This window comes from Euprymna scolopes, chromosome 19, assembly GCF_053919585.1.
Source record: "Euprymna scolopes isolate OS-2025 chromosome 19, ASM5391958v1, whole genome shotgun sequence".
Taxonomy (NCBI): Eukaryota; Metazoa; Mollusca; class Cephalopoda; order Sepiida; family Sepiolidae; genus Euprymna; species Euprymna scolopes.
Window position 1 is genome coordinate 148233726 of NC_136500.1, and position 25512 is coordinate 148259237.

General features: G+C 34.1%; 1 protein-coding gene across 1 annotated transcript in view; it reads right to left on the reverse strand.

Annotated features, from left to right (window-relative positions):
• The window catches only part of LOC145240043 (zinc transporter 6-like), an 88577-nt gene extending 72944 nt beyond the window's left edge, over positions 1-15633 (reverse strand). The window contains exons 1-3 of the mRNA XM_080103631.1: positions 15421-15633; positions 4308-4363; positions 2341-2427 (exon numbers count right to left, since the gene is read on the reverse strand). Coding sequence (XP_079959757.1) covers positions 2341-2427; positions 4308-4363; positions 15421-15526 — 249 coding nt within the window. The 5' untranslated portion in view covers positions 15527-15633. The remainder of the gene's footprint in view (positions 1-2340; positions 2428-4307; positions 4364-15420) is intronic.
• Between the last annotated feature and the right edge of the window lie 9879 nt (positions 15634-25512).

The window sequence follows — 25512 nt, forward strand, 5'->3', positions numbered from 1 at the left end:
TTATTATGGAATTAAGTTTTCATAACAAAGTTTCACTTAATTTAATCAAGTAGTTTGTTGTTTTTTTGTACGGTGGGAAATCAAATTTTAATGAGATCGATCATATTCCGCCAGCTTGCCTATTTTTGGGACAAAGAAGTGGAGCTAAGGGAGATAACTCCATCACCGCTTAAAGTTTGTTAAAATTTGATGAGATTATTTTGAAACATTGGCAGAAAAAAAACTATTCTTTTTTCACTTATTTTACAGGGTTTTTCTGTGCTTTTAAATCCTTTTTTCATTTAGTTCTTTGCTAATCCCTTTTTTGTCTAAAGGCACTCCCTTCCTTGTACATGGAATACGCAAGATGGTTGGGATATAATCGAGCTCATTAAAATTTGATTTTCCTCTGTAAAAAAAAAAAAAAAAAAAAAAAAAAAAAAACTACTTGATCCAATTAAGTGAAATTTTTTTTTTATGAGAACTTCATTCCATAACGGGCATGTACAATATAATTTTTTTTCCAATATTTTCATTTCTTAATGTCTTGATTAAACTAAACAAGCACCTAAGTTTTTTTTGAGCTGCCCTTTTAAATAATCATTGTGCCCAATGATCACCAATCATCAAGGTGTTGTCTCACCGTCTATCTGAAATTCTTCTTTTTTTTTTTTTTTTTTTTTTACATAGGCATCACCACTTATCAAGGCCACGAGGCCACTCGAGGATAAGGGTTAAAGAGTGTACAGTAGAAATTGGACAATATAGTAACAATTAGTAATGGAGATTCGGTAAATTTGTTAATTTATATGGAACGGCTCATCAAAAACTTGTTTACGTTAGACTTGAACACAACCATATTGTAGTCAGTTGGAAAGCAGAAAAACGGAAGACAATTCCATAGGAGTGCAGTTCTAAGAAAGAAGCTTTGCTCATAGAATCTATGTTTAGGTTTAGGCACAGATAAAGAGTGGGGGAAATTAGTGATAGTGTTTTCTGCTAGACGGGTGTTTCTTGTGAAAGTTTGGCAAGGGAGGACCATAGAATGGAGCTCAGTCGAGCACCTGCCATGAAAATAGCGATAAAGCAGAGACAAACTTGCAACATCTCTTCTGTGAGAAAGAGGTTGCAGGGAAGAGAAAAGGACATCTCCCACAAGGCTATGAAGTCTATTTTGAACTCTATCAAGGCAGGATAAGTCCTTTCTAGCAGCTCCTGCCCAGATGTGGCAACAGTACTCCATCCTTGGATGTACCTGGCTCTTATATAGATAGAGAATTGCATCAGCTGTGAGATATCTACTGGATCGATGTAGGATCCCGCCATTTTTCCAGCGGCCTTGGCAACGGATTGGATGCATGGGTTCCATTTCAGATCAGGAGTAGAGGTCAAGCCCAGAAGTTTGTCAAAATATAAGGCCTCCCCAAGACGAGAGTCATTCATTTCAATTGATGCCAGATGGGGATCAGAGCGTTGATGATGTAAAAACAACAGCTTGGTTTTAGATGCATTAAAAGTAACAAGCCACCTCTTTCCCCATTGTACTACTTGCTCAAGATCAAAGGAGAGAGAATCAGAGAGAACATGGTCGTTTACGGCCTTTGATGTGTTGCCATAGATATTATTGTCATCAGCATAGATGTCTACGAATGATGTAAGGATGTGATTTGGAAGATCATTAATATAGATCAGGAAGAGAGTTGGGTCCAGGATGGACACCTGAGGGACTCCAGCATTAATATTGTGCGCTTCTGATTTCTGCCCATCAATCATTACTCTTATGAACCAATCAGAGAAATGATTTAATAATTGAGAAGACATTTCCAGCTATACCATAGCTGGAGATCTTGTGAAGTAAACCTTTATGCCATACTCTATCAAAGACCTTTGATATGTCAAGAGCAATTGCCCTAGAAAGGTAGCCTCCGTCAAGAGATCCGCTAATCCTATGAGATATAACTGTAAGCACATCTGCTGTAGATTTAGCAGAACGGAAACCATACTGCGTGTCACTAAGAAGGTTATTTTTGCTGAGATGGTTGATTACTAATCTTTTTCATCGAGTGGCTTTTGGGTCTTGATGTGATGAATAAAACCTTAATAAATCCAATCTTGATTAAAGTTTACATATAATCATTTCCCACCAGAAGAAAAGCGAATTGTGCAGACATTAAGTTAAAAAAATATAACCAATCAAAAACCAGAATCCCATAATACAATTTCCTTATTTGTACATAGTTTTTTTTTTTGTTTTTTTAAGTAAGTGAGACTGAAAGAGGGGTGGGAGCATTTGATATTTAACATGACCTGACTCATGACCTCTCATCTGACCCAAATGATGATTGGTTAATTTTGTCCTACCTCTTTTATCTTGATGATGTCCGATATTTCTCTGATGAATACATCCGGAATGGAATGACGTGAGGATGAGAATGGATATATAGTGCCCTGCAACAGAAAAGAAATAATTATATCAGAAATTTATGGCTCAAGACAAGAAAAGAAAAAAAAATTACATCATTGAAAGAATTAAAGCTTCCAGGCAAAAAAAAAAAAAAAAATATATATATATATAATTGACAAAACTTTAATAGTTCTGGGCAAAAAAAAAAAAAAAAAAAAAAAAATTATTTTTAAATAGAACTAGCTGGATGCCTGGCATTGGCATTGCCTGATCACACAATAAGCTTAAACATGATATTCTAATTTATGCAGATTGTGTGTGTATTATTATAGAATCAATCCTCTAATGAATATCATATTATGATATTACAACGAATAATTTGCCCAGTAGACTAATTTGCAAAAAAACAAAATTAATTAAAAAATAATAATGATAATGTCATTCATCAAATTCCGTCTGTGTTTGTTTACAATATCATGTCAGCTGATATTTAGGTTTGAAGATCTTAAAAATAGTCTTGCTTCTATTATAGATAAAGAAGAATTTTTACAGGGGAAATATTTTACATTTCACCGGTGTAACGTAAAATATTCCTCTGTAAAAAATCTTTTTTCATCTATAAGAGAAGAAAGACTATTTTTAAGATTGGATTTTTTTAGATTTTTGATACTTATCGGATGAATTTCTGTACAAACCATATCTAAGAACACTGCCAGACACATAAATCACATGTGTGTGAAATTTGCAAAAGATAAGCTCAGCCGTTTGTCAACCTATTAGGAACTCGAACTCTCTCTCACACATCCACACACCCAAAGTGACTTTTATATTATAGTAAAGATAGATCGATAATATAATCGCTGAATGCCCTGGAAAACTCACTTCTGATTAATGTTTACTTTTAAAATATGCAAATGAAGAAATGATTTGCTGCGATTTTAAATGGTACCTTTTCTTTTATCATAAATCAAACTCATTAATAAGAAAATAGTTAAATAAAATGGCGAGGTACCCATAGGCTCGATCTGTAGTCAAATGCTCTATTACTGCGATATATCTCCAGATGTTTTGTTTTTTTAAGAAGAAATAATTTGCTAAGATTTTATTATGTCCCTTGCCGATGTAAGATATAAAAATTCCCCTGTAAAAATTCCTTTATCTATATGAAAAAAACTATTTTTAGGATTGAATTTTTTTTTTTCGATTTTTCATACTTATCGGATCAATTTCTGTACAAAACATATCTAAGAACACTGCCAGACATATAAATTACCTTTGTGTAAAATTTGCAAAAGATAGGCTGAGCTGTTTCGGAATCTATGAACTCTTACGCATACACACACAAAATGACTCTTATATAATAGTAAATAGAATGAACAGGGGATCATTCGATCTGTAGTCGAATGCTCGAACACTAAGCTATATCTCTAGATGACGATAATTTTTTTTTTTTTTTTAAGAAATGATCTAAGATTTTATTATTTCCTTGGCCAGTGTAGCGTAAAATATTCCCTTGTAAAAATTCTTATTTTTTTATCTATAAGCAAAGTTATTTTTAAGATCAGATTTTTTCGATTTTCGATACTTATTGGATGGATTTCTGTACAAAACATATCTAAGAACACTGCCAGGCATATAAATTACCTTTGTGTAAAATTTGCGAAAGACAGGCTCAGCAATTTCGGAACAAAGTGATTTTTATGTGATAGTGGAGATCTTTGGAGAAATTCGTGGTTCAAGACCAAAGAAAAGCATCTCCAAATTTTTTTACATTGTAAACATACACAAGTTGCATGTTTACTGGATTGCATAATTGCAATGCACACTCATGACAGGCGTGTCGTATCAAATATTTGCCATTCCTTAAATGACTTAAGATGAAAATGGTAATCCATAGAATGGAAATGAAAAAGAGAATACTTACCAAAGATTGGTAGTTCGAACTTCGAGAAATAGAAGAAGACGACTCTATCAGATTCCCTAAAAAAAAGTGCATAAATCATCATCAGTTCAGCATCCATTCTACATGTTATCATCGATGCTTTTTGACATCACACTTGCCAGTAAAAATGCTAAATAAAAGTAACATTTTTGGAAATACATACTTGTTATGGCAAAAAAAAAGTAAATTTTACAACAAAAAGTCCAGTATTTTTTTAATTATTATTTAAGAAACTTCAATATTCATCGATTGAATAGATGACATAAAAAAAACACCATGTTTTTTTGTTTTTGTTTTTTATTTCACAAAGGTGGAATTTTGCACGTTGGTTATCAAAGACCATCAAATTTAGAAAAGTCACAATTTCATAAAGTTCAGTATTTTTTAGAGTAGTTTAAATGATTTTAATGGTCCAAATTTCTCACTTGAAAATTCAAAAAGTATAGGTTGACATTAAACTTGATTGAGACATCCATTAAGTAAATTTCTTCTTGAAATCGCTTAAGCTTAGGCCTTGTATAACAGACATTTTCTATAATCAAAATTATACAATGAATTTTGATTCAAATTGTAACAAGCCGAGAATGCAGTGTCCCCTTCCAGGAGTGAAAAATTTACTTTCACCATGACTAATATTTGTGCAAAATTTCAAAAAAAATCAAGGCGTGGTTATTGAGAAAAGTGCGAATGGATGAACGATTTGGGGGTAATTTTACCCCCTATAACGCCTCCTAGGGGCAGCCAGGGCCATTTAAATCTAAACAATAGGACATAAAACATCCAGTAGTTGTTTTTTATTATTTAAGAAATTTAAATTTCCATCAATTCAGTAGATGACATGATTCATTATAAAATGTTGTATCAGCAGCAGATATACTTGTTTAAGACTCAGTTTTATCAGGGAGGTCATTTATGAATATTGGGAATAATAAAGATCCAAGGATCGAACACTTGGGCACATCCACAATAATATAATGTTGTTTACATATACAGCCATCTGTCACATTACACAACTTTTACACATGTATATTAACCTGTAGACCCAACACGTTGTAGACTGTCGCAAAGGAGACAAAGACAAAGAATAGGAAAGAACTTCAACTCGCTGTTTCAGGTGTAAGACTTTTATTCCTCATTGTCTCAGCTGTGATGTCACCTACGTGTCCTTGTGATCATAATTGTTTCTCTCCTCTTTCCCTCTCACACTCTTTAAAGTTTTACATTTTCCCACGAACATTGACGCTTCGTAATTAGCGAAATCAAATTCCTTATTTGTACAGTTTAACAACACATTAACATTTACAAACCGTTCTTTCACTATTTTCATTGACAAATGGAAGCAAATGTTATAACGTAGTCATTAGTAGGTAAGGACCCAACACGTTGTAGACTCCACCACAAGAAACAAAAGAAAGGAAAATGAAAGAACTTCAACTCATTGTTTCAGGCTTTATGAAAAGACCTTTATTCCTCATTCTCCAGCCATGCATGGCTTCACCCATGTCTCAAACGTGATCTCTGGTCTACGCACACATTCTTCTTTTTATAACCGTTTCGTTTTTTTCTTTGTGTGCAACTGTCAAGTGTGCATCTGCGCTCTGTCACACATCGAGTACAACCTGGAATTTTCTCTTGTCTAATAAAGATCTCATTATGTTGAGTATTCGTCCAGATTTGACTCCTACATCTTTGAAGTCTCGATAATGACATAAAAATAAAAAATAAAACAAAATACTGTTAGAAACAGCATTTTGTTTTACGATTTAATTTTTCTGAGAAGCAGTTCATTCTAGGTCTTGTCAAAGGCTTTGGATATATCAAGGGCTGCAGCTCTAACTTCCCTGGAGTCATCCAGTGCATTGTCTATGCGTTCAGAGATGATAGTTACAATATCTGCAATAGAATAAGATTGCCTAAACCTATACTGTCAGACAGAAAGAAGTAGGCACAGCCAAAAAATGGTAGAAAAACTAAGTGTTTTTTTTTTCAAACGAATTAAAATCTTTTTTTTTTTTTTTTTTACAAGGTAGTCACCACTTATCAAGGTCCAGAATCCACTCAGGGATAAGGGTTATTGTGTGTACAGTAATAAATGGGATACTATCATAGTAATCGTTAGTATTGGAAATTTGATAAAGTGTCTTGCTTAAGGGGGCGATTCATCAGGAATTTGTTTATGTTGGATTTGAAGACATCCAGGTTGTAGTCAGGTGGGAAACAGGCCAACGGAAGAGAGTTCCGGAAGAGAGAGAAATCTATTAAAATCCATTATTCTTGAACAACATTTTTTTTCCAGAAAGATAAAAACCTAAATTTTATCATATGAAAAGCCGAATAATATAAAACTTTTTCTATTTTTAATAGAATTCTAAACCCCCCCCAAAAAAAAACATCATTAACTGTCATTTATATATTTTTTAAAAGGTTTTTGAATCAATTTTTTATTGTCTAAATAAGATTTACGAATATTTTCTATAAGAATATGCCAAAAATATCATAACATAAGCACCTGAATTTCAAATAATTCCATCTTGTATCTCACTCTATAGATTTCATGTCGCAAAATTTTAAAAAAATAAAAAATTTAATGATAGTTTGGAAGAAACTATGGTAGCATCTGCATGGATAAATGAAATCATGTATTCCTGTAGATTGCCACATATTTTTAGCGCTTGTTTTGACGATTAAGTGAAGAATCAACTTTATAAGGGTTTAATTCTTTTTTCATAAGCAATACATATTTGTTGTCTTCATAACCCCCAAAGTTAAGCAACAATGAGATTGGCCAGTACCAGATGGGTGACCATTTTGGGAATGCTAGGCGCCATATGCATTGGAGACAACTCCTGCATCTAGTATCATGCTTGGTTGTGTTGACCCTGCCTTACGATCAAGACCAAGTGTTTCTGAACGAGAGAATGTGGTACCTGCAAAAGTCCCCCACACTTTAAACTAAGTCAAGCGCAAGTCACAGCAAAAATAAATACGAACAACTGTTTGTAGGCCTTATGGTCTACCATAGGCGAGGTAATATCACACAACAGCAAATTGCCAAAATATATTATCGTATTTTTAGCAAAATGTACAGTTATTTATCGATTTTTGAAGCATTTCCTATTTAATGGTACATAAGCAATATTGGGCTCACTAAAAGAAAATTATTAATTTATTTTTCAAAGATTTAAAAGTAGTGTTTTTTATAAAAAAAATAATGAAAATATATGCATATTTTTTTTTTTTTGCTCATCTGCTAAAATTTACATATTCAACGAATTTCACACTTCAAAACTTTCAATGGATGAAAAATTGAAAACATTTAAAATTTGGATGTTCAACCTTAAAATTTGATATGTGTTCAGTTGTCTTTTTTGTTGTTGTTGTATCTACAATCTGCACCCTCCCCCACAATACAATATATTTTGTTCAGTTAACCAAAAATAAAGAGGGGGGGTTGTAAGCAAAATATGTATATAAATATCGATTATGAAAAAAAAGTACACCTTTATAAAGTTCATTCTTGACTTAATAATCGGTGAAAATTTCATATTGATTGGATTATTACTTGATTTTTGGTAAATATTTAAAAAGAGACTTTGTCAAAAAATACTTATTCTCTTCTAGAAAGAAGCTGAGCATTTACAAAATGCTGGACTAGCACAAGACTCATCTTGACATCGCCTCTGCTTAGCAATTACATGATTTTTCAGGTTAAATCTGACATTTTCTACACATATACACTGTGAACATTTTTTACACGTATACACTGTGAACAGTTTCTACACGTATACACTGTGAACAGTTTCTACACGTATACACTGTGAACAGTTTCTACACGTATACACTGTGAACAGTTTCTACACGTATACACTGTGAACAGTTTCTACACGTATACACTGTGAACAGTTTCTACACGTATACACTGTGAACAGTTTCTACACGTATACACTGTGAACAGTTTCTACACGTATACACTGTGAACAGTTTCTACACGTATACACTGTGAACATTTTCTACACGTATACACTGTGAACATTTTTTACACGTATACACTATGAACATTTTTTACACGTATACACTATGAACATTTTTTACACGTATACACTATGAACATTTTTTACACGTATACACTATGAACATTTTTTACACGTATACACTATGAACATTTTTTACACGTATACACTATGAACATTTTTTACACGTATACACTATGAACATTTTTTACACGTATACACTATGAACATTTTTTACACGTATACACTATGAACATTTTTTACACGTATACACTATGAACATTTTTTTACACGTATACACTATGAACATTTTTTTACACGTATACACTATGAACATTTTTTACACGTATACACTATGAACATTTTTTTACACGTATACACTATGAACATTTTTTACACGTATACACTATGAACATTTTTTTACACGTATACACTATGAACATTTTTTACACGTATACACTATGAACATTTTTTACACGTATACACTATGAACATTTTTTACACGTATACACTATGAACATTTTTTACACGTATACACTATGAACATTTTTTACACGTATACACTATGAACATTTTTTACACGTATACACTATGAACATTTTTTACACGTATACACTATGAACATTTTTTACACGTATACACTATGAACATTTTTTACACGTATACACTATGAACATTTTTTACACGTATACACTATGAACATTTTTTTACACGTATACACTATGAACATTTTTTACACGTATACACTATGAACATTTTTTTACACGTATACACTATGAACATTTTTTACACGTATACACTATGAACATTTTTTACACGTATACACTATGAACATTTTTTACACGTATACACTATGAACATTTTTTACACGTATACACTATGAACATTTTTTACACGTATACACTATGAACATTTTTTACACGTATACACTATGAACATTTTTTACACGTATACACTATGAACATTTGTAGGCAAAATATATATAAATATTAATTATGAAAAAAAAGTACACCTTTATAAAGTTCATTCTTGACTTAATAATCGGTGAAAATTTCATATTGATTGGATAATTACTTGATTTTTGGTAAATTTTTAAAAAGAGACTTTGTCAAAAAATACTTATTCTCTCCTTCCATTTTAGCCGTGCCTAGAAAGAAGCTGAGCATTTACAAAATGCTGGACTAGCACAAGACTCATCTTGACATCGCCTCTGCTTAGTAATTACATGATTTTTCAGGTTAAATCTGACTTTTTACACATATACACTATGAACATTTTTTACACGTATACACTATGAACATTTTTTACACGTATACACTATGAACATTTTTTACACGTATACACTATGAACATTTTTTACACATATACACTATGAACATTTTTTACACGTATACACTATGAACATTTTTTACACATATACACTATGAACATTTTTTACACGTATACACTATGAACATTTTTTACACGTATACACTATGAACATTTTTTACACGTATACACTATGAACATTTTTTACACGTATACACTATGAACATTTTTTACACGTATACACTATGAACATTTTTTACACATATACACTATGAACATTTTTTACACGTATACACTATGAACATTTTTTACACATATACACTATGAACATTTTTTACACGTATACACTATGAACATTTTTTACACGTATACACTATGAACATTTTTTACACGTATACACTATGAACATTTTTTACACATATACACTATGAACATTTTTTACACGTATACACTATGAACATTTTTTACACATATACACTATGAACATTTTTTACACGTATACACTATGAACATTTTTTACACGTATACACTATGAACATTTTTTACACGTATACACTATGAACATTTTTTACACGTATACACTATGAACATTTTTTACACGTATACACTATGAACATTTTTTACACATATACACTATGAACATTTTTTACACGTATACACTATGAACATTTTTTACACGTATACACTATGAACATTTTTTACACGTATACACTATGAACATTTTTTACACATATACACTATGAACATTTTTTACACGTATACACTATGAACATTTTTTACACGTATACACTATGAACATTTTTTACACGTATACACTATGAACATTTTTTACACGTATACACTATGAACATTTTTTACACATATACACTATGAACATTTTTTACACGTATACACTATGAACATTTTTTACACGTATACACTATGAACATTTTTTACACGTATACACTATGAACATTTTTTACACATATACACTATGAACATTTTTTACACGTATACACTATGAACATTTTTTACACGTATACACTATGAACATTTTTTACACATATACACTATGAACATTTTTTACACGTATACACTATGAACATTTTTTACACATATACACTATGAACATTTTTTACACGTATACACTATGAACATTTTTTACACGTATACACTATGAACATTTTTTACACGTATACACTATGAACATTTTTTACACGTATACACTATGAACATTTTTTACACGTATACACTATGAACATTTTTTACACATATACACTATGAACATTTTTTACACGTATACACTATGAACATTTTTTACACGTATACACTATGAACATTTTTTACACGTATACACTATGAACATTTTTTACACGTATACACTATGAACATTTTTTACACATATACACTATGAACATTTTTTACACGTATACACTATGAACATTTTTTACACGTATACACTATGAACATTTTTACTCAACGTGTTTGATGTCTATGAGCATTTACTAATTAAAAATAACTTTTATATTCTTATTTCTTGTATAAAAATATTTTGTGATAAAATTTTGTTTTCCCTAAATTTTGCATTTCCTGTTCGTGTTTTACTAACTCGTGTTTCGTGACTCAAAGTTTCGTTTATTTCCATTTCATTCTGCATGCCTGTATTCCTTCACTAAGACATAATCTTCGTACCAATTTACATTAAATATTGATGCGATATTGATAATGCTTTTTATTTTAAGTTTAACAGATTTAAAACTGATATAAATTATTGCACGATAAAAATAATTAAATTAAAACTAAAATTAGATGCTAACGCACTTACTGATCCGTGCTATTTTTTAAATCGTATTTCCAAGTTTAATTAGAGTTTTATGGGGTTTTTTTTATTCAATTGTAAGGTTAAAGTACAGAATAGGTACAAAACACCCTCCCCATGTTAAGAATGGCTTTTTAAATAATAACGTTATTATTTCAGCACGGATCAATAAGTGCATGAGTACCCAAGAAATCGTTTTTCTTATTTCGAATTATTTAATAAAATAAAAAATTCCATTTTATTTTACTTGATCACTGAATTTGGTATTTTTTTACATTGACTACAACTCACGTTTCTTGGCCTTTTGGTCAAGATCAAAGTGTAGTATCTGTTCCGACAGATGCTGCAAAGCTATGACTAGCAAAGACCAGCTATGACTAGCAAAGACCATATGTGGGGCCAACCCCACATATCTGACCTTGGTCACCCCACCTCTCGGGAGCTGGATTCCCCCTTTCCCTCCCCCTTCCCCCTATCTCCACATTAAAAACGGCCTCCTGCCTAATTTGCTCAGTGGGGAAGCAAATAAATAAAAAGATCAAAGTGTAGTATCTGTTCTTCAGATGCTGCACTTCTATTTCTTGTTCTCTTTCGGTGGAGGAGAAATCCTTCACGACTGAGACAATTTTTATTTTTGTACCTTTTCTCCACGTTAAAAAACGACCCTGGTGTCTAACTCTGTCCCGTGGGGAGGCATAGTAAATAGGTACAACTCACCTTTCATGTTCAAAATGTCGACTTTTAAAGGTTTTCAGGTATGCTGACAACGAATATCATAGTAAAATTTTGGGCTGATAAGTAGTTTACAAGATATGAAACTATTTATCCAATGTAAAAGCTAATAATGTAATCCCTGGCAGCCATTTTTTTCACAATCGTGGAATTAGTAATGCTCATGCGTGTAAAAAATGGCTTTTGGAATAAACACCCCCAACCTCCCCATGTTAAGAACGGCATTCAGAATAAACACCTTTTAGGGGGTTGAAAAAAAAAATGGTTTATAGCAGTTACCATAACAGACTATTTTCTCGTGGATTAATACCCCCTTGCTGATTGATTCGGCCACACACTGACCAATCAGCTACCAGGGCGTATTAATCCTATATGTCCTTTAGTGGACTATTTACTCCTGTCTGAGGGATAAGGGTTATTGCAAGTACAGTACGTTAGTGTGGAGATCTGATGAGGTATTTACTTAAGGGGGCGGTTCATTAGGAATTTGTTAACGTTGGACTTGAACACATCAAAGTTGTAGTCCGGTGGGAAGCAGGCAGACGGAACAACAGTTCCACAGGCGTGCAGTTCTAAGCTTTGTTCATGGAATCCACGTTTTGATTTAGGCACAGATAAAGAGCGGGGGAAATTTTTCACAATGGATTCAGCTAGACGCAAAAATTCTGTTTACATGAGGGGGGGCAAAAAAAATAAAACGAAAAATAAAAATGTTTTTGTAAACAACTCATGAAAAGTTATTTTTTGGATCAATTTTGTATTTATTAATCTTTTATTGGAGGTTTTGTGCACTCACACATAAAACTACCTGTAAGTTGCTTTGTCATCTGCTTCAGTTGCTTGCATGCGTATAACTGCTCAGTTGTGAAAACAAAATGGCTGCCAGGGATTACATTAGCTTTTACGTTGGATATCATATGTTTTCATATCTGGTAAACGACTTATCAGTCTCACATTTAACCATGATATTCGTTGTCAGCATACCCGAAAACTTATAAAAGTCGACATGTGAAGGTGAGTTGTAGTTTACATAAAAAAATTAACTGTAAATTTAAAGTTATTCTAGCAAATGTGAAGATTCTCATGGATCTTCGCATTAAATTTTTATTCGATTAAATAATTCGAAAGAAAAACTTTAAGGTGCTAATGCACTTACTGATCCGCGCTATTTTTTAAATCGTATATGCAAGTTTAATTAAAGTTTTATATTTTTTTTTTTATTTAATTGTAAGGTTGAAATACAGAATAGTGTTATATTATGAATAAGCGTATGGTGGCGAGAAGGAACCAGACAAACAATATTTAAATTTTAAATGATTTCTTAATCGTTTATTTATAAAAATTAATCTTTAGTAAAAAGAAAGTAAAAATAAACAAAGTGTTCAAAGTTTGTAAGGATGATGTGCGCGAGAGTGGATTTAACGTCGGGAAGGGATCCGATGGAGCCGATAACTATCTCATGCTGTAGATTTGCTGTGACTCTGGTTAACTAACCTTTTGTCGCGATGGCTACTGTTTTTATAATGGTGTCGCGGACGTAGTTGAAGACAAAGGGCAAATTGATAATTAGTTTATATTTTGCTATTTTGTGTTTGTTTATTGTGCCTTAATGCGTTGTGGGGAATCGTCTGTTTGGTGTATATATGCATGTGTTATATTGATTTAAAGCTGAAAAAGTTGTGAATGTAACTTAGTTGGTGTTGAATTGTTGCAATGTTTTGTGTAATATTTATTTGTATTAATAGGCTGTCTAAGTTGCGTTTACTGCAATACTTGTGTTTTACATTTTGGTTTTCTCTTTTGTTGTGCAGCCTTATCTGGTGGTTTTCTTGGTTGAAGTGGTGTGCGAGCTATTCTAATGATGTGTGTATCTAAAGAAATGGGATTTGAAGTTGTCATGTGTATTTATTGTGTTCATTTGTGTTGCATCGACGAACGTCTTTGTCTTAGCGTCGCAGCCGCTGCTGCTGCTGCTTTCTGGATTATTCGTAAATATGCAGGGATATGCGAATATAACAATAGGTACAAAACACCCTCCCCGTCCCATGTTAAGAATGGCTTTTTAAATAATAACGTTATTATTTCAGCACGGATCAATAAGTGCACTAGTACCGATTAAATAATTCGAAAGAAAAAAAATGAGAACCATTGATATGTTACAGCGTTTTTTTTTGTTTTTTTTCAAAGTATTTACAAGTTAAATTCCAATTTCTTATTTCGAATTATTTAATCAAGTAAAAATTCCATACAAAAGTAAGAACCTTCAAATTTGTTCGAATATTTTTTTGATTTAGTGAAAAAAAAAGTGCAATTTTACTTGATTAAATAATTCAAAATAAGAAAAACGATTTTTGTTTTAATTATTTGGTGCTAGTGCAGATAGTGTTCGTTCAAAGTCTATAGAACCATATTTCTACATTACCAATTTAATTGAAATTTTCAGAAAATCTATCTGTAAAGTCAAAGAATGTTTGCATGTTATTAAAATAATTTAACATTGCGAATTATAAAAATATTAAATTAAATAAAAATATTTTTCGTAAGTGTGAGATTATATGCCATTTCATTTCCGGCAGAAATGAGCCTTTCACTTATTAAGTATTATTTGTATTAATTTTTATGATACTCATGCAGAGAGTGATCCGTGCTGAAATAATGTTATTATTTAAAAAGCCATTCTTACCATGGGGAGGGGAGGGTGTTTTGTACCAAAAAATCGTATTCCCACGTTTAATTAAAGTTTTACGATATGTTTTTTTATACAATTGTAAGGTTAAAGTACAGAATAGGTACAAAACACCCTCCCCTCCCCATGTTAAGAATGGCTTTTTAAATAATAACGTTATTATTTACGTCCGGATCAGCACTCTCTGCACTAGTACAAATTATTTTTATTGTGCAATAATTTATATCAGTTTGAAACAGGTTGAACTTTTTAAAAAAAAAAAAAAAAAAACGTTATGTTCGTTTGAGTAAAATAAAGTGGGGTTCCATTGATGTCGGCCCACTGCTACGAATTCGGAATAGAGGCATGTGAGCGAGAGAAAAAAAACGAAAGAAACAGGCAGACATTTATTACCACTTTTTCGTTTTGATAAATATGCTATAAAATGCCCTGTATCTCCCATCCACCCTCACAAAAAAAAAAAAAAAAACAAGAAAATTAGCATTTTCTCACCGAACCAATTTGTTTTTAGTATTTACACCAAGTATTTATTTAATATTTAATAACTGTTTTTAACTTTACCTCCTACTCCTCCCGTGTGTCCGCCGTTGTTCAGATCAACACTGACGCTGCTACATATGAGATCTGGCATTATATTATGACTATGGCCATGACTATGGCTCGTCATTTTGATAACTTAACACAATTCCACAAAATAACGTAAAAAAAAAAGATGCCACGATGTTTACGTTCCGTTTTTACTTTTAGACATTAAAGAGTTCCACTGTCTCGGTTATGACGATGAGAGTTATCTCCCTTTCAAATTACTGCCTTCGTAAAACGCAAGGCCCAGGGTTGTTGGCTTTTTTAAGGCCAAATTTCGTGAATTTGGCCGTTTTAAAAACAGTTTGGCCTTCAAAATTTCTGTTTGGCCTCACTTCAAATTTGGCTTTAAATTTGACCTTTTTCTAATCATTTTATATAAATATTTTTTTATAGTAATTATTAAAGAAAAATTCAGAATTAGGTAATTTAAAAAGTAATTTGGATGTCAAAACTTGTAGATTTTTTTTTAATTTTGGCTTTTTTTTTTCTCGATTCATGGATTTGCATGAGAAAAACATCCCTAGAGTCAACATCTGCTAACAGTTGTCATATCAGATAAAAAAATCTTTTTCTAAAGACTAAAGGCCTGCACTGAAGGAATCTTACACCTAAATGTTTAAATTTGTTTTCAGACTTACTTAGTAAAAGTTTATATGGAACCTCTCAGAGAGTCCACATTTGAGCATGAAAGCGTTCTGGAGACATTTTTTTTTTAGTGCTGGCACCTTGGCTCTGTCCAGTCAGGTCACTGGGTATATCTCCTCTAAAATAATTAATGTTTGGATTTTTCGTTTGAAATTCTTCAAACCTAGTACTTTGAAATTAATTGAATCAATTTATGGAAATTTATGGAAATTTGAAAACTTATAACTGTTAAACTATTTCTCAAATAGCTATTTAAAGTTGTATTTAAAAAGAAATGTTTAAAAATAATCGTATTCTTTTTCCTGAGTAAGTCCCAAAAGTTTCATTAAAAGAAATCAATAATTATAGATTTTCTAACTATCTTGGATTAATAGGCACATTTGTCTTAATAATGATGCATAGATTGTTCTTGGTAGTGGGGTAGGTTATCTCAATATTCCATAAGAATCTTTCACTTAGTGATAAAAGCACCAAGTGAAAGATTGTTTCAGCAATCTGTCCACAATGGAAACAAAATCTACTTTTAGAGTTATGACTAAAATTAAATTTATCAATATTTTAGAGATATTTTAAGTTGATACCCCCCCCCCCGAGTAAATTTATGTACAAATTGTATCAATAAAAATGCCATGGAAAAATTGGCACGAGTAAAAATGGTAAAATTGGTTAAATATGGAAAAAATAGCAGGAGTGAAAGATATAGGCAAAAATCTTATGAATTTATGAAAATCTTGGAAGCAATGCATAAAGGGAAAACATTAAGAACTTTGGTAAATTAAAAATAAATCATATCTATATTTAAAAGTAGATGTGGAGTCTCAGCTAATAACCAACTATGTTTCAATCATGCCGCCATCTTAGAAATCTTTCGATTATACTAACATATTTACGCATTTTAAGTGTTTTCTTCAGATTTCATGTGTAACACTAAATAGATACTAACTCCAAAGGATTAATGTCATAATCTTAAAAAAAAATTTATATCACTTATAAACCTTTCTTTTATCGTAATCTGTCCCAGTCGTGAATCAATGCTTACGTTAAAGTGTAGTACTTGTTCTGATATTATACTTAATCTAGCCTGTCCTTGGTCAGTGAAAGAAAAATTCTGCTAAACTGGAGCATATTTTTGCTATGGGAGATAAATTCTGTGCTTTTTATTTTTTAAGGCGTTTTCATCTGGTTTTACGATTTTGCCAGTCAGTTAAAAAAAAAAAAAAAGTTAACTACCCTAAAAAGTTATGATGGCCCGAAAATGGAGGATCATTTTATGTTTAATTCATATGCGAAACTAATTAATTATAAAATATTTCTTTTCTCGATGTTCACACATAATCATTTGAAAAAAGTAGAATCACATCTTTAGGAGGAATAGCTGAGGGTCGTCATCTACTTTAAAATATAGATATAATTTAATTTTAATTTTACAAACTTCTAATGTTATCCTGGTACTTGTACATAAAAATACACAGGTGAAAATATCAGTTCCAAATAAATTAACAAGAAAACTCTTTGACATAAGTACGTATTAGGCAAAAATAGGTATATACACCAAAAATCTTATCTCCCCAGTTAAAAAAAAATAAACCAAATATAAACATTTATTTAAGAATTCAGGTGATCGCTCATCCCCCTCTCAGTACAGGCCAATAAGTCTCCTGTGCGTCATGAGTAAGTTGCCAGAATCTGTGTTAAATACAGAAGTAATCAACCATCTCAACAAAAATAACCTTCTTAGTGACACTCAATATGGTTTCCGTTCTGCTAGATCTACAGCAGATGTGCTTACAGTTATATCGCATAGGATTAGCAAATCTCTCGACGATGGCAATCTTTCTAGGGCAATTGCTCTTGACATATCTAAGGCCTTTGATAGGGTGTGGCATAAAGGTTTACTTCATAAGATCGCTAGCTATGGTATAGCTGGAAATGTCTTCTCAATTATTAAATCATTTCTTTCTGATAGGTTCATAAGAGTAGTAGTTGAGGGGCAAAAATCAGAAGCTCACAGTATTAATGCCGGTGTCCCTCAGGGGTCCATCCTGGGCCCAACTCTTTTCCTGATCTACATTAATGATCTTCCAAATCACATCCTTACATCATTTGTAGACATTTATGCTGACGACACTACCATTTATGGTAGCACATCTAAGACAGTAAACGACCAAGTTCTCACCAATTCTCTCTCCTCTGATCTTGAGCACGTAGTACCATGGGGAAAGGAGTGGCTAGTTACTTTTAATGCATCTAAAACCAAGCTTCTCTCTTTACATCATCAACATTCTAATCCACATCTGGCATCAATTGAAATGAATGGCTCTCGTCTTCAGGAGGCCTCAAGTTTTGACAAGCTTCTGGGCTTGACCATTACTCCTGATCTTAAATGGAACACGTACATCAAATCTGTTGCCAAGGCCACTGGAAAAATGGTGGGATCTTTCTATCGATTCGGTAAATATCTCACTGCTGATGCTATTCTCTATCTATATAAGAGCCAGGTACGTCCAAGGATGGAATACTGTTGCCACATCTGGGCAGGAGCTGCTAGAAAGGACTTGTCCTGCCTTGAAAGAGTTCAAAATAGACTTTGTAGCCTCATAGGAGATGTCCTTTTCTCCTCCTTGCAATCTCTATCTCACAGAAGAGATGTTGCGAGTTTGTCTCTGATGTATCGTTATTTTCATGGAAAGTGTTCGACTGAGCTTCAATCTATGGTCCCCCCTCGCCAAACTTTCACAAGAAACACTCGTCTAGCTGTAAACACTATCAATAATTCCCCCCACTCTTTATCTGTGCCTAAACCTAATCGTAGATTCCATGAACAAAGCTTCTTTCTTAGAACTGCACGCCTGTGGAATTGTCTTTCGTTTTCCTGCTTTCCGGCTGACTACAATATGGTTGTGTTCAAGTCTAAAGTAAATAAGTTCTTGATGAGCAGTTCCATATAAGTTATCAAATTTACCAAATTTTTATTACTAATGATTACTATATTGTCCAATTTCTACTGTACACTCTTTAACCCTTATCCTTGAGTGGCCTCTGGGCCTTGATAATGTGGTGATGCCTATGTAAAAAAAAAAAAAAACATAATAAATACTCATAAACAGAAAAGTAAATACTAATAACCTTACACTTGCCTATGCGCACATTACCAATATGCCACTACCCCCCCCCCCACTGGTTGCACTTCTTGTAAGTCTCAGTACACACTGATTGCCAAACTTCACCTGGCAAGTGTAACTCCTCCCAGTCGGTTTCTCACACTTAGGCCCAATACCACATTGATTCCCACAATAAGCCTATTCAGCACAATCACTCTGAGTTGCAACGGCATATTCCTCACCACAATCTTGGGATTGGCCTCTTCACAACACCCCATCTATCAGCCATCTACTGCTCTAATATTACTGGCTCTATTCCAAGAGTCGGCAATACTTGTAGTGACAGCCGGTATCAACAAGGGCTCTAACTATCTTCCCATTAACAGTAACCAGCTGATAAGTCATCTCCCTCTCAGTACAGACTAATAAGTTTCCTGTGTGTCATGAATAAGTTGTTGGAATCCATATTAAATAGAGAAGTAGTCAACCACCTCAACAGAAATAACCTTCTTAGTGGCATGCAATATGGTTTCCGTTCTGCTAGATCTACAGCAGATGTACTAACGGTTATATCTCATAGGATTAGTGAATCTCTCGACAAAGGTTTCCTCTCTAGGGCAATTGCTCTTGACATATCAAAAGCCTTCGATAAGTATGGCATAAGGGCCTACTTCACCAGATTTCCAGCTACAGTATAACTGGAAATGTTTTCTCAATTATTAAATCATTTCTCTCTAATAGGCTCATAAGAATAGTGATTGATGGGCAGAAATCAGAGGCCTGCAGTATTAATGCTGGAGTCCCTCAGGGGTCCATCCTGGGCCCAACTCTCTTCCTGATATACATCAATGATCTCCCTAAACACATAAATTATTCGTTGACATCTATGCTAATGACACGACCATCTATGGCAACACATCAAAGGCCGTAAATGACAAAGTTCTCTCTGATTCTGTCTCCTCTGATCTCGAGCGCATGGTACAGTGAGGGAAGAGGTGGCTGGTTACTTTTAATGCATCTAAAACCAAGCTCCTATCTTTACATCATCAACACTGATCCCCATCTGGCATCAATTGAAATGGATGGCTCTCAACTACGGAAGCTCCATGTTTTGATAAGCTTCTGGACTTGACCTTTAGTCCTGACCTGAAATGGAACACGTACATCAAGTCTATTGCCAAGGTCGCTGGAAAAATGATAGGATCCTTCTACCGCTCCAGAAGATATCTTACTGCTGATGCAATTCTCTATCTATATAAAAGCCAAGTACGTCCAAGGATGGAGTACTGTTTCCACATCTGGGCAGGAGCTGCTAAAAATAGCCTATCCTGCCTTGACAGAGTACAAAATAGACTTTGTGGCTGAGTGTGGGATGCCCTTTTCTCTTCCCTGCAACCTCTTTCCCATAGGAGAGACGTTGCAAGCCTGTCTTTGTTTTATCGTTATTTCCATGGCAAGTGCTCGTCTGAGCTCCAATCTCTGGTCCCCCCTCGCCAATCTTTCACAAAAAATACCCGTGTAGCTGAAACCACTGTCAGTAATTTTCCCCACTCTTTATCTGTGCCAAAACCAAAAGGTAGATTCCATGAACAAAGCTTCTTTCTTAGAAGTGCACGCCTCTGTTCCGTTTGCCTGTTTCTCACCTGACTACAACCTGGATGTCTTCAAGTCCAGCATAAACAAATTCCTGATGAACTGCCCCCTGAAGTAAGAAACTTTATCAAATCGCAACACTATCATACTGTACACGCAATAACTCTTATTCCCGAGTGGCTTCTGGGCCTTGATAAGTGGTGATCACCTTATAAAAAATATTTTTTAAAGTTACCACTAACTAACAAACCCTTACTTTTAGATTGCCAGCCTATACAGTAAATACAGTGACCATTTTTATCTTTCTTTATTATTCTTGCCTGACACAAACACTGCTTGCTGTACAAAATCAGGTTTGTACTAATTTTTTTTTTTTTTTTTTTTTTTTATTACATTTTCACCCCAAACAAGGCAAATTGCCACTTTGGTGTAGGGGGCTACTATCAGGGGCAACAACTACTGGGATACTATGTAGGGATTTGGGCAGCAAGGTGTCGGTTCACGTTACACTTGAACTTCTGCACGTCAGTACTGTTGGGGAAGCAGGGACCTGGAATGGAATTCCAGAGTCTAGCGGTTCTGGGGAAGAAACTATTGGAGTAAAAAGATCTTTTACATCTAGGGATCTCTACAGTGTGGGGGTGGGATTTAGCAGCCTGTCGGGTTTGTCGAGGGTGCACACGTCGTGGGGGCACAAGTGATTGCAGAGTGCGACAAAAGTGTTTAGAGCTTAGCCAGCAAATAGTTTGGAAGTTTTTTTCCCTTCTTATTATTATGACATCCGGGCTTCTTGCTTGGATGAATTTACCTGCATGTCCCAAAGGATATTGTGATTTATACATGTACCAGGATTGTATGATTTTCATTTTCTAGTACTGGTTTATGCCTGTACCATTTGTCTGCATGTTTAAAAGACAGACCTTTGCATAGTTCCTGGTGTACCATTTTCTCTATGCAGTTGTACTCTTTTTGGGACTGGTTTGCTGCATTCACTTATTATGTGGTTTACTATTTTGTCTCTTTGGCCATAGAGTATACATTTATTGTTTTCCTGGGTTTTATCTATTGTAGTTTTTTTTTTTTTTTACATAGGCATCACCACATTATCAAGGCCAAGAGGTCACTCGAGGATAAGGGTTAAAGAGTGTACAGTAGAAATTGGACAATATAGTAACAATTAGTAATGGAGATTCGGTAAATCTGTTAACTTATATGGAACGGCTCATCAAAAACTTGTTTACGTTAGACTTGAACATAACCATATTGTAGTCAGCCGGAAAGCAGGAAAACGGAAGACAATTCCATAGGCGTGCAGTTCTAAGAAAGAAGCTTTGCTCATGGAACCTACGTTTAAGTTTAGGCACAGATAAAGAGTGGGGGAAATTAGTGATAGTGTTTTCTGCTAGACAGGTGTTTCTTGTGAAAGTTTGGCAAGGGGGGAATCATAGAATGGAGCTCATCCGAGCACTTTCCATGAAAATAACGATAAAGCAGAGACAAACTCGCAACATCTCTTCTGTGAGAAAGAGGTTGTAGGGAAGAGAAAAGGACATCCCCTACGAGGCTACAAAGTCTATTTTGAACTCTATCAAGGCAGGATAAGTCCTTTCTAGCAGCTCCTGCCCAGATGTGGCAACAGTACTCCATCCTTGGATGTACCCGGCTCTTATATAGATAGAGAATTGCATCAGCAGTGAGATATCTACTGGATCGATAGAAGGATCCAACCATTTTTCCAGCGACCTTGGCAACGGATTTAATGTATGTGTTCCATTTAAGATCAGGAGTAAAGGTCAAGCCAAGAAGCTTGTCAAAACATGAGACCTCCCCAAGACGAGAGCCATTCATTTCAATGGATGCCAGATGGGGATCAGAGCGTTGATGATGTAAAGATAAAAGCTTGGTTTTAGATGCATTAATGAGTTCTAATTATGTTGTGTGCAGCAGTCAGTAGCGATTCTGTTTCTCTGTTCAAATGTCCTTTTCTTAGCCAGGTGTTCTTGTGGTTCTCTTCTCTTATCATTCTTATTTGTCTTTTTTCTGGTTTCACTGTTTCCTGTATTGTTCATCTTGACAGTATTTTTCTTTCTTTCTTTCTAACCTTTCTGTGTTCTGGAGTGTGTATTTTTGCAAAATCTATTTTTGCATCTTCTATACAGTCTGCAATACTTACAAGTTTTCTACCCCCTCGTTTCTTTTCACATAGAATCGGTCAGTATTATCTTTCGAGTGGCATCGAATGGCAATACAGCAGTCCCGGTACTTTGCACCTGCTGATAGGACAGCCTCCTTAGTGGTTAATCCAAGGTTCGGGTCCCTAACTATCAGGCGGATAACATCAGCCCAGATGAAAAGTTTACCTCCAGCACCCTTACTAGTGACATGACCACAAGGACAGACATAGAAATAGAAATTTTCCGACATCTCAGGCTACTCTTCACAAAGTACTACCGACCTGGAAAGCAGCTTTTTCTTCACCCTTTGTCAGAAAAATCATTCATTGGAAATGAGGACTGAAGGACAAAAAGGAGAAGCGAGAGTTACTGGAGCTGCCGATAACACATCCACATGCATTATCTACTCTCCATTAAAAAAAAATGGAAAAAAAAGTCGAGGACTTATTAATATCTACTTAGTATAAGTCCGTTGCCCCATTCCCAGCTTAGGACAGTACTTTAAGATAGTCTCCCCTCCCATATTAATGCATGGATACTTTTTGCCTTTATCTTCCTCGAGCTAGAATGTTCGAGCATTCCAGCTCTACCCCACAATAAATATGTTATAATGGAACTTTTATCAAATTGGAAAGTCTGGTTATTTTAACTTGTTTAAAAAACTGGTTAAGAAGTAATACCTTTAGGGTTACGTATTAAGTTTAGACTAGCTAGAACTAATGCATACTTTAGAGAGAAAAAAAAATCCGGTATTTTTGAGTCCAAATAATATGCAGGTATAATTTGGGAAATGTTCAATTTCATGGGAGACTTATTTTTTCTCGTTTTAAATATAATAAAAAAGTATTGGTTAATAATAGTATATTTGACAAAAAAGATTTAGAGAAGGAAAAAAAGATTAATAAAAGAAAGCAAGACAAATATTCAGGATTAAAGTCAAAGCTGGAATAAGGAAAAAATAAAACAGATGTTAGTGTTTTTAGATTAGTAGACTTCAAAAGTTACGGATAGAAAAATTTCTTAGCTTTGGGTTCGCGGACTTTGATTTAGTTTTCTTGAATTCATAGCGTAAAAAGGAGGGATGCTAGCCAGTCAGTCTTGTTTTATGCCGATATTTAAAGGGTATGTTGGGTGGCGGTGGTGGTGGGGGAATCTTGGTGAGTTCTGTATTTTTATTTATTTCTTTTAAATTCAACATTCAATTATCTATCTAATGCCAGAACGTTCGACCACCCCATAAAAAATATGCTATAATGGTACTTTTATCAAATTGGAAAGTCTGGTTATTATTTTATACTATTTTGGAAGACGTCTGAAATCATGAATGTTATTAAAGATTGTCGTCCTATTAGAGATGTGATACTGTTGCTTGGCATCTTCCATACCTTCATGAATGTGTTGGGTGCCATTGGGACTTTAATGGATGGCACTGGACTCAAGGAGATCATGGAGACAGTATTTGGTGAAACTGCCGGTGTACACATGATGAGCAGAAAGGCAATGCAACGAGCATTTCGTGGCCATCTGCTGATGGATCAGTGTCTCACACGTCAGATTGTTGCCAAGATCATGAAGGATGAACCTGCTTTTCGGGACCAAGTGGAGTAACTTCAGTGATCGTACATTTTGACGGAGACTGGTGAGTGTGATTTAGATTCATTAATGAAATCATATTGCATCGACAGAGTTCAAAACACTTTAACTGAAAAAAATGGATGAACAAAAAAGGATGAACTGGTAATGACCTCCAAGACCACCAAATTATTTTCTGGGAAAAACGACAACTTCTTCTCGAATGGAGAAAACAAGCAGGCACTTATCCTGCTGATCATGGAACAAATGAAATAGAAAGGATGTGATGTTATTCAAGCAGAAAGAGATGCTAATGTTGGGATTGCAAAGGCAGCCATCAGTATGTCTGTTTTATGACCGACAAGCGTTATTGCAGAAAACACAGATCTTCTTGTTCTTTTGCTGTTTCTTACAGATGTTTCCAAATGTACTGCACTCTCTGTTCTTACAAGGTTACATCATACGTCTATAATATTAAGGTTCTCAAACAGATGCATGCTGAAGCAGTTTGCAATGACCTATTGTTTCTGCATGCCTTTACAGAATGTGATTTGGTGTCCAGAGTGTTGGTGATTGGGCAGAAGTCGAATCATCAAAAGAAAAAAGACAATAAAAGACTGTTCAAAAGCATTCTCTCGACCAAAGTAAATGCTGGGTGTTGTAGAAACCAATGGTTCTAAGGCAATGATAGCACTTTTCAATGGAGACCAGAAAGGACTCACTGGTGTCGATTAGATACAATATGCTCTGCAAAAATGTTGCAAGGGCAAAGATGGATGGTCACATTCTATACTGCCAAGACTAAGCTTGTTTCCCTCAATAATTACAAGAAACCTTTTCAACCACCAATAGCTATGGCTAATGATATATTACCTGAAAGTATTTCTTTCAGATTCCTCAAAGTTGCGTTGCTTTCACGCATCCTAAATTCTTGTATAAAAAAAATGTTCTTCTTCATTATTAAAACAAAATTAGAAAATCGA